Source organism: Myodes glareolus, chromosome 18, assembly GCF_982192425.1.
Source record: "Myodes glareolus chromosome 18, mMyoGla1.1, whole genome shotgun sequence".
In the NCBI taxonomy this organism is placed as follows: Eukaryota; Metazoa; Chordata; class Mammalia; order Rodentia; family Cricetidae; genus Myodes; species Myodes glareolus.
The window spans coordinates 11,115,709-11,126,460 of NC_142043.1; the positions used below are offsets into that span (position 1 = coordinate 11,115,709).

General features: G+C 47.5%; 1 protein-coding gene across 1 annotated transcript in view; it reads left to right on the plus strand.

Annotated features, from left to right (window-relative positions):
* Bicral (BICRA like chromatin remodeling complex associated protein) overlaps positions 1 to 10,752 on the plus strand; it is a 67,067-nt gene that overhangs the window by 51,658 nt on the left and 4,657 nt on the right. Inside the window, exons 7-12 of the mRNA XM_087897945.1 lie at positions 5,259 to 5,364; positions 6,263 to 6,363; positions 7,616 to 7,674; positions 8,333 to 8,478; positions 9,405 to 9,499; positions 10,626 to 10,728. Of these exons, the coding sequence (XP_087754071.1) occupies positions 5,259 to 5,364; positions 6,263 to 6,363; positions 7,616 to 7,674; positions 8,333 to 8,478; positions 9,405 to 9,499; positions 10,626 to 10,728 (610 nt within the window). The remainder of the gene's footprint in view (positions 1 to 5,258; positions 5,365 to 6,262; positions 6,364 to 7,615; positions 7,675 to 8,332; positions 8,479 to 9,404; positions 9,500 to 10,625; positions 10,729 to 10,752) is intronic.

Consider the following 10,752-nt stretch of genomic DNA (forward strand, 5'->3'; position numbering starts at 1 on the left):
ATACACTGTTTCAAAAACGTGTGTGTGTGTGTGTGTGTGTGTGTGTGTGTGTGTGTGATAAGCATGCAGGTCGGAGGAGGGCAGCTGGCAGCTTCCAGGAGTTGGTTCTCTTCCTCCGTGGGTTGTACTCAGGCTTGGCAGCAGGAACCTCACCCGCTAAGCCATCTCACTGGCTGCCAATCTAAAGGAAGGAAGGGGTGACAAGACAGAGGGTCCAAGTGGAGAATGTTCCAGAAAGGAGATATGAAAAGCCTGGGAGAGAAGAAAGCGTGTACCATGGGGGATGGAAAGCAGGTCTAGGTGCTAGGAGGAGGATGTTGGTGGGAAAGGTGTGTGGTGTGTGTCCTATGGGTCTTAGATGGCATGTTAAGAGCCATGTTGTTGTGCCAAGTGTGTGCCTTTATTTATTTATTTTGGGTTTTTTTTCTTATTTATTATGTATACCGTGTTTCTTCTGTATGTATGCCTGAAGGCCAGAAGAGGGCACCAGATCTCAGATTACAAATGGTTGTGAGCCACCATGTGGTTTCTCAGAGTTGAACTCAAGATCTCTGGAATAGCAGACAGTGCTCTTAACCTCTGAGCCATCTCTTCAGTCCCGGTTTGCCTTAAATCTCAGCACTTGGGAGGCTGAGGCAGGAGGATCTCTGGGAGTTCCAAGCCAGCCAGGGCTACAGGAGAGCCTGTCTCAAAAACAAAACAAAGCAGGGGGGGGCAAGTCGGGGAGGTGAGAGAGTCTCTGTAAGTTCAAGGTCAGCCTGGTCTACAGAGCAAGTTCCATGACAGGCTATGCAAAGCAACACAGAAAAACCTTGTCTTGAAAAACCAAATTAAAAAAATAAATCCTAAATATAAAAATAAAAAGAGAGTCTTGTTGCTGGGCGTTCTACACACGCCTTCGTTCCCAGCAATACACAGGCAGTGACAATCAGATATTGGTGAGTTTGAGGCCAGCCTGCTCTACATAGTGAGTTCCAGAACAACCAGAGCTACATAGTAAGATTCTGTCTCAAAAACAAACAAGAAAGTCAGTGTCATAGGCCAGGCATGCACACACACCTGTAAGTGGTCCAGGCATTTGGGAGTTGACAGGTAGACACCAGATCGGAGTTCAAGGTTAACCATGGGTTATGGCTGTAGAACCAAGTTGGCTATGTGAGAAAGCCAAATGTGCAGGGAGTCACCTGCAATAGACTAAGAGCCGGGTGTAGTCGGTCATGGCTGTAATCCCAGCACTTGGAAGACTGAGGCAGGGGTCTGCTGTGAATTCAAGGATAGCCTAGGCTATAAAATATGACCTCCTCTGAAGAAAACAGAACAGAGGAGAGATGGATCAGTGGTTAAGAGCACTTGCTATATAAAACTGAGAACTGGATTTGGAATCTTAGTACCCAAGTAACAAGTCCAGTGTCTGTCACATGCTGTGACGTTAAAGGGGATTGCTCCCTTGTAGCCTAGAAAACTCTAGCTTTGAGGCAACAGACAGAGATGATAGAAAGGACACCTGATGCCCTCTTCTGGCTGCTGAGTATGTGAACAGGCGTGCACACTGCATGCTCACAATGCATACACAAAGCACACTGACATATACATATATGGTATAAGTAAATAGTTTTTTGGTGTTTTTTCCTTTGTTTGTTTGTTTTGTTTTGTTGTTTAAGTTTTTAGTTTCTCAAGGCAGGGTCTCTCCACACAGTACTTGTGTCCTGTAGACCAGGCTCTTCTAGAAGGCTCTGCTGGTTTAATGCACTAACTCCAGCAAGGCCACACCTCCCACATAATCCCTGAGCCTATGGGGACTGTTCTCATTCAAACCACACAGTTTTAAATGCCTAGTCCCACTTGAGCAGGCTGAATGTTAGTCACTGTCTGCAGCGGAGATAAAATACTACGACTAAGGCAGATTATAGGAGGGAGAGTGAGAGGCCATCATGGCCGGGAGGCCTGACACAGACAGGCGTGGCAACCCGGCTGAGAGACCTAGGCCTGAAGCAGAGAGTGAACGACTTAAGCCAAAGAGGCTGTGAATTTGAGAACAAAGAGGCAGCTGCATGAGAGGGACTGGAGGGAGGAGGGAGGGTTGCAGTTGTATTTAAATCTCAAAAAACTTGGAGAGAAACAGAAGGGAGAAGAGTGGTGCTGAGGTGAGCATCATGTTTATGAGGGCGTACGCAGCAGATGAGGTCATCCTTACAGCTTGGAGCAAACTTTGTTTTTATAAAAATTTTTAAAAATGGCATCCCCCAGCTTCATCTCCTACCATACTGACTAGACAGGACCTAGGATCTCTCCTGGCTGTCAGACAAATGACACGAAGTGAAATAGAACTGTCACGAAAGCGCAGTGGAGTCTACGCAGGAGCCAGGCTGGGGCTGGGCCGCAGCCACCACAGCCACATCAGAGAGCTCGGCTCCACAATAGTCGGCACCCTTCAGGCCTCCACAGGGATTAAACTCACATGGAGCAGACCAACCTTTGTGTGTGTGTGTGTGTGTGTGTGTGTGTGTGCACGTGTGTGTGTGTTTGTGACTGTTCACACGCATGCAAGTGTGTAGGAGAGAAGAGGCATGTGTGCACATACACATAAATTTAAAAATAATAGAAAATAGGCAATTGTGGTGATGCACACCTTTAATCCCAGGACTAAGGAGGTAGAGGCAGGCAGATCTCTGAGTTCAAGGCCAACCTGGTCTACTTAGTGAATTCCAAGATAGACCTACATAATAGACCCTCTCTTAGAAAACCGAAAATAAGCTAGGTGGTGGTGGTACAAACCTTTAATCCCAGAGGCAGGCGGATCTCTGTGAGTTTGAGGCCAGCCTGGTCTAGAGTGAGTTCCAGAACTGGCTCCATAGCTACAGAGAAACCCTATCTTGCAAAACCAAAAAAAAAGGAAAGGAAAGAAAACCAGAAATAAATGTCTCCTGGCCCATGCTATCCCATCTCTGCACCACAGTCAAAGCAAGTGTTGTAATCCCAAGAGCAAGGGATGCAGTCTGTGCCACCCTGATAGTTAGAAGATTACAAAGGGTGGGAGTGTAGCTCGGTGGTGTAGCCCTTGCCCAGCATGTGTGAAACTCTGGGCTCAAGTCAGTACGGCCAAGAAAAGAAAACCGGGCTGGGTAGCACATACCTGTAATCCCAGCCACTTGTAAAGGTGAGGCGGGAGGATCAAGAGTGCAGGGGCCTGGGCTCTAGAGCACATTCACAGGAGAAAGAAAGAAATAGAGGGAGAGAGACACAGTTTAAAGATTAGATTCATTTTTGTTATTCTGCTTTATTCAGGCTAGTGTTAAGTTCAATTTACAGAATTTAAATATCTTGTCACCTAAAGCTAACATTGTACAAAGTATGGCTTCACCAGAAGGCAAGCCTAAGAGCAGTACACACTCTACACAGAAAAGAAAGTGTATGTTGATAGGCATTGGGTCAGACCTGGTGTTTGGGCTGTGTACAGACCCCACCCAGGAATTGCTAATAAGAATCACGTCCTGGGCTGGGCATGGTGGCGCATGCCTTTAATCTGCACTCGGGCAGGGGCAGTCAGATCTCTGAGTTTGAGGCCAGTCTACAGATTCAGTTCTAGGAAAATTTCCCAGCTGAGTGCCTCTTGGGGCCATCCTGGTCTACAGAGTGAGTTGGTCTGCAGAGTGAGTTCCAGGACTACACAGAGAAATTGTGTTTTGAAAAACCAAAAAAGAAAAAAGAAAGAAAGAAAAAGAAGAAATATCATTTCTCATTCATTTCCTGCTCGTGAGGTAAAGCAGGGTTGGTCCATTGTAGCTAAGATGAAGCAAGTGCTCTCCCTCCTCTGTATGGCTTGTGAGGACAGGATGTCAGAATGCTTGAAATGGGTTAATGCATTGATTTAGTCCTTTAAAATACTGGGAGCATCATGGTTTTTGTTTTAGAATAAACAATTGGCATGTGTGGTAGTGCATGCATTTAATCCCACTCTCCAGGCAGAAACAGACAGATCTCTGTGACATCCCAGCCAGCCTGATCTACATAGTGAGTGTCAGGTCAGCCAGGGCTGCATAGTGAAACCCTACCCCCCACCAAAGAGGGAGAGAGAGAAAGAGAGAAAAAAAATATTCCATGAGCTTATAGATTCTAGATATACTCCGAAACTCTCCCATTGTGGTAGAAGAATGTTTTTAGAGTGTTCTTTCTGTAATAGTTAACCTGACAGTAACACCAAGCAGACATTAAGAAATTTGGTTGATGGGGCTCAGCAGTTAAGAGCTTTGCCTGCTCTTCCAAAGGTCCTGAGTTCAATTCCCAGCAACCACATGTGCTCACAACCATCTGTAATGAGATTTGGTGCCCTCTTCTGGCCTTCAGGGATACATGGAGGCAGAACACTAAATACATAATAAATAAATCAATCTTAAAAAAAAAGAGAGAGAAAGAAAGAAATTTGTTTGAGGCCAGGCTGTGGTGGTACACGCCTTTAATCACAGCACTCGGGAGGCAGAGGCAGGCAGATCTCTGTGAGTTCGAGGCCAGCCTGGTCTACAAGAATTAGCTCCAGGACAGGCTCCAAAGCTATAGAGAAACCCTGTCTCAAAAAAGCAAAGGAAAAAGAAAGAGAGAGAGAGAGAGAGAGAGAGAGAGAGAGAGAGAGAGAGAGAGAGAGAGAGGAAAAAAAGAAATTTGGTTGACCTGAGTTGGGTTCCCCGAAGCAGCATGTAACTGGCACTCCCTGTAACTTCATCCGAGGCATCTGACACCCATCCAACCTCTGCAGGTTCATGTACTTACATATATTAACATACATACACATAATCTAAAAACAAACAAATCTGTTTTAAAAATGAATATTGTCTAGCACTTGTTTTATGTTTTTGAGACAGTGTGTTTCCATGAAGGCCTGACTGTCCCGAAACTCACAGATTTCCACCTGCCTCTGCCTCTTACTCAGATTAAAGGCATTCAGTACCTAAAATTGCTTGTTTGGCATTTCAAAGTAATCTATTGGTACGGGAAAGATGGCTCGACAGTTAAAAGCACTTGTTGCTCTTGCAAAGGCCCCAGGTTCAGTTCACAACCTCTACATGGTGGCTCACAATCATCCATAACTCCAGTCCAAAGGGTCGGATGTCTTCTGGCCTCTTTGGTCACTGGGTACACATGTGATACACAACACATACCCACAGCAAAACACTCTTACACACTGAATAAATCTAAAGAAAGAAGCAACTTCTTTCTACTTTTAACAGTGAAATTAACATTTTTCTTGGTTCTTTGGTCTACAGGCTCAGAAAAAGTGTTTGAACCAGACCTCCCCCATTCCCACGTCCAAGACCACAGATGGCCTGAGGCAATCGCAGATCCCTGGGCTCTTGAGCACAGCACTGCCAGGTCAGGAGCCTTTGCAAAAGTTTACTGGAGTCTGCCCCATCCTCCCAATGCCTGAAACATGAACTGCTCTCCTCCCTCTGTCTTCACAGAATCTTTCTTCCTGAGTCTCCCTGAGCTGGAATTTGCTCTGTCATCCCCTTCCACTGTCTGCTCCCACCCAAAGCAAAGGGCGCTTCTGAGAAGGAAGAGTTCTGGTTTTGATGAGCAAGGCACACAGAACCTTGTCATTAGCATGTTGCTATGTGCATGCGTGTTCAGAAGCCCCACCCCCCAAACTGGAGACCTGTAGGTTGCATCCTGTCTTACGGTGCTTAACAGTAATTGCTCAACTCCTCTCGTGCTAAGGCAAAGCAGCCTTTTGCCCGCAGCTGTGCGCATAGTAACTGTTTTTGCCAGCTGAGTGCATAATCAAATATGGGAACTCGAGCATCCTTCTGAGTCCCCTCTGGGCCTCCTTCCTGCAGGTGTAGTTTGGAGTTCTGACGTACGGACTGCAGGCTGAGGTCTCAGACCACAGACGACTGGAAACTACATATGCATTTGCAGTTCTGTTTATTCTCGTAGATTAAGTTGCTCTATTGATTCCTACTCAGAGTTGAATAGCACCTATCTCTGCCTCCATGGTTAATTGATCAGAGTGTCCTGCTCCCTTCCTCCCCACAGGTTTTACCAAGAAATCCCTTTCAGGCTGGGTGTGGTGGTCCTCACCTCTAATCCCAGCACTCTGGAGGCAGAAGCAGGATAATCACTGTAAAGTCAAGACCAGTCTGGTCTACTTAGCAAGTTTCAGGTCAGCCAGGGCTACATAGTGAGACCTTGTCTCAAAATAAGAACAGAAGAAAGAAGCCCCTTTTATGCACCTGCTGGACCTGACTGTCCTCTGCATTCATTCTAATAGGACAGGATCCTGGAAGCAAAGTTATGCCAGCATCCTTGGGGACTGCACAGCCACAGCAGGAGAACTCGGTTGGATCATCTCCCAGCCAGACAGCTGTGCAGGTAGGCGACTGTCTACGTGTTTGCGCGCCCTCATGGCTTTAAAGGAATGAGTGTATGGTCTCCAGAGACACTTGTGCACACAGCTAGTCTCCAAGTGCTCGCAACACCACGCTGAAGGCCTTCCCAAGAGGCCACATTCATGTTTCCAGGATGCATCTTTCTTATCTGTTCCTGACATGTTCCTGGTGCCTCATGAATCTACCATAGTCAAGGCACTGGAGTGTTGTGGAGCACTTGCCTAGTGTGTGCAAGGCCCTGGGATTGATCTTCAGTTAGTGCTGCGTGCCCCTCCCCCCACTCCAGCAGCCAGCATATGCTAGACACTTAAAAAGCTGCACTCATGGGGCTGGGATTGTAGTTCTTTTGTCATTTATGGGACAAAATACTTGACAGGGCAACTTAAGGGAGGAAGGGGGTTGAGAGTACAGTCCCTTGGGGAAGGACGTCATCGCAGCAGAGTGTGAAGGAGGAGTTGTAGCTGCAGTCGGGAAACAGCGATTGCTCGTGCTCGGCTCCCATCCTCCTCATTCAGTCCAGAACCCCTGGCCACGGGACAGTGCCTGCCCTCACACCTCAGCCCAGTCTCCTCACTCCCTCACATGTGCTGAGAGGTTTCTGTCCGGGGGGTGTTAGATCCTCTCCAGTTGACAGCCGAGAGTGACCCTCACAGGGACGTGACTCAGTAGCTAGCATTTGCACAAGGGCCAGGGCTCAATCCCCAACACTGCACAGAGGGGAAATCACAACAGACTTGTCAGAAGTGGTTCTGTCCCCACAAATCTATGCCCAGCCTGGTCTACATAATGAGTTCCAGGGCAGCCGGGTACATAGCAAGACTCAAAAAACAAGCAAAGTGGGTCTGTTCATGGTGAACAATGGAGATTTGTTTTGTTCTGTTTATATGAGGACCAATCATGAATGCGTGAAACAGCCATTTCCCTGGTCTTTTGACTCACCTTCTATGTGTAAATCTCGAGACATTTCAAACTACTGGTCTCATGAAGGAAGGGAAGCTATTTTGTGCCTAGCTCTCTAAGGTTCCTTCCCCAAAGCTGCTGGAAGCTGCTATGCCGCTTCCTATAGACTTAGCCCTAGTGCTCTTGCTACAAGGAAGCTGGCCATGCTGGCTTGTTTGGGTTTTCAGCAGGACACGTTTCAAAGTCTTATTTGTTGATAGATAACGGGAAGCACTTGGAGCACAGTAGCCTTAATCGCTAGCTGTTTTGTGACTTTTCCTGTGGTTTACTATTAGGTGGACGGTCATTCGGGACAGAAAAGGCCTGCCGCCAAGCAGCTGACTAAAGGAGCTTTGTAAGTTACGCTTCAAAAGGAAAAATTTTTGGTTTTTCTCAGGGTATCTTAGGGTCCCTTGTTTTCTCTAAATACACCCTCACACCCACTATAATGGTGAGTTTGTTAGCCTTTCTAAAATGGGCTTTGAATGACTCACACCTTTAATCCCAGCATGTGGGAGGTAGAGACAAGTAGATCTCTGGGTTTCTGTGAGCTCCAGACCAGCCTGGTCCTCACAGTGAGAGCCGGGGAGATGGCTTAGTTGTCAAAGTGCTTGTTCTGCAATCATGAGAATGATCCTGGTGGACACGTTGTATTTCTGAGGTTAGGGTCATAGAAATAGTGTACAGGATACAAGTGTGGAAAACATAGAGCCATTGTACTGTAGAAATAGCATTGCTGCCAGCCGGTGGTGGCACACGCCTTTAGTCCCAGCACTCGGGAGGCAGAGGCAGGTGGATCTCTGTGAGTTAGAGGCCAGCTTGGTCTACAAGAACTAGTTCCAAAACAGCTAGGGCTGTTACACAGAGAAACCCTGACTCAGAAGAAAAAAAAAAGAAGGGAAAAGAAAATAAGAAAGAAGGAAGGAAAGAAAAGAAGTAGCGTTGCTAATAAACGGTTTGACTGATGCTCTCCTGATGTGTCCTTACCTGAACTCGCTGTCTCCCTCTGAAAGCATCCTCCAACAGTTGCAGAGGGACCAAGCCCATGCCGTGACACCTGACAAAAGCCAGTTCCAATCACTAAGTGACACAGTGCAGAGACTGCTGTCCTACCACGTGTGCCAGGGCTCCATGCCCACGGAGGAAGACCTGAGGAAAGGTGAGCTGCCGCCGCTGCCCACCCACAGCACCCTGTCGGTAGCCCGGTGACACTCTTACCACGGTGTACCTTGCTTGCTGTGTACTCAGTGCTCCAGCCCATGGGTAGAGGGCGTGCAGTGAGGCTGCTGGCTGTAAATGGGATGGCTTTTTCCAGGTACTTGGCAGTGCACATGAACTTGACTCTTGCTGTTGTACCAGGTCCAAGAATTAGTTACTTCAGTCATTGTATGGATTTCAGGAAATTGACAAGATTGGAGACAGGACCCCTTCTCCAACCCAAGAACCCCACTCACTCTGGCCTGTACCTGTTGTCTAAATCCAATGGCAGGGATTGGGTGCCACCCCACTTTCCCTCCCCCTATCAAGCCCTTCATGACATCATCTTCCTCCACTGCCACTGGTCTGGATCCAGGGCTTCTGACCTCAGAGTAAGATTCTGTCTCCAGACCCACTGGGGCTTCCAGGGAGGTCTGATGAGTAGCTTCCTGAGTCAGCGGTAAAGAGCTGTGAAGATTCTGAGGAAGAAGGAATTAGAAAGTGGGACATTTCTTGAGACTAAAAGTCAAAACCCAGAGCCACAGATCATGACCTCCAAGGGGTCATGGACTGATTTTTGTCTTCCCAGCCAGACAGATGGACTTTGTCCATCGTTCTGTCCACCATGCTGAGGGAACCAGCTCATCGGCTCTGTCCAGTGCCCTTCCTTCCTGGGCTTCTTCGAGCAGTGATAATACACTGTTGGTTTCCAAGGACTGTGTTAGCCTGAATTCCTTACCGCACAGTACAGGATGCGTAAATAGAGAAGGCTAATCCAAGGGGATATCTGTAGCACGTCCTTGCTGTGGGACTGAGTCCATGCCGCCACAGGAAACAAACCAGTCTCTCTTACCATTTTTTTCTCTTTTCAATTTTTCTTTTTTAAAGTGGACAATGAATTTGAAGAAGTTGCCACTCAGCTCCTCAAAAGGACCCACGCGATGCTGAACAAATACAGATTCCTGCTCCTAGAAGACGCCATGGTAAAAGTGTGCTCCCAGCATGGCTGCTTGAGGGGGTCTGCCAGGCCAAGGCGCAGAGAGAGGGTTGGGGACTTCCACACCTAGAATGTAGTTTATAAAGCAGGGAAGTGAGCTGGGCGGTGTGGCTCACCCTTTAATCCCAGCACTTAGGAGGCAGAGACAGGCGCATCTCTGTGAGTTCAAGGCCAACCTGGTCAACAAGAGCTAGTTCCAGGACAGGCTCCAAAGCTACAGAGAAACCCTGTAAAATTCTTGAAAAACCAAAAATAAATTTAAATAAATAAATAAATAAATAAAATAAAGCAAGGATGTGTGAGGTTGGAGGACAACTTCCCAGTTAGCTATCACTGAGGGCAACAGTGGCAGAAGCCACTGACAACCATTTCTGATAGAGAGAGAGAGAGAGAGAGACAAAGAGACAGAGAGAGACAGAGACAGAGAGAGAGAGAAAGGCAGAGGCAGATAGATCTCTGTGAGCTTGAGGCCAGCCAAGCTTACAAAGTGAAACCCTAGCTCTAAACCAAGGTCTAGCCAGGTGGGAGGGGTGGCGCACACCTTTAATCTCAGCCCTGGGGAGCCAGGACTACACAGAGAACCCTGTCTCAAAAAACTGAGATAGATAGATAGATAGATAGATAGATAGATAGATAGATAGATAGATAGATAGATACCAATTCTATCATATGAGAAGGGGCTACTTGCGCCTGGGAGTGGCTCATGACTATAATCCCAGCAGGTAGAAAACTGAGGCAGAGCCAGGCAGTGGTGGCGCACTCCTTTAGTTCCAGCACTTGGGAGGCTGGCGGATCTCTGTGAGTTCAAGGCCAGCCTGATCTACAAGAACTAGTTCCAGGACAGCCAGGGCTACACAGAGAAACCCTGTCTTGGGGGGGAGAGCTGAAACATTATGTTCGCCCCAAGTTTGAGGCTAGCCTAGGCTACATGGGACCTTGTCTTAAAACAGCAGCAAATATAATAGCTTCTCGTGCATGGCACATGTGTGACGGTGGAGCTCTAGAGTATCTAGATGCCAAACTCACTTCTTGTTGCTTCATTTAGTGTTCAAACACAGTGGTCACTTTCCCTTGATAAAAGCCTCCAAAGTGACTGGCTCTCTCCCCCTCAGAGAATCAACCCCTCTGCCGAGACTGTGATGATCGACAGAATGTTCAACCAGGAGGAAAGAGCGTCCCTGTCTCGGGACAAGCGTCTGGCGCTCGTGGATCCTGGTAAGAAACGGCAGGGGGCAGGGG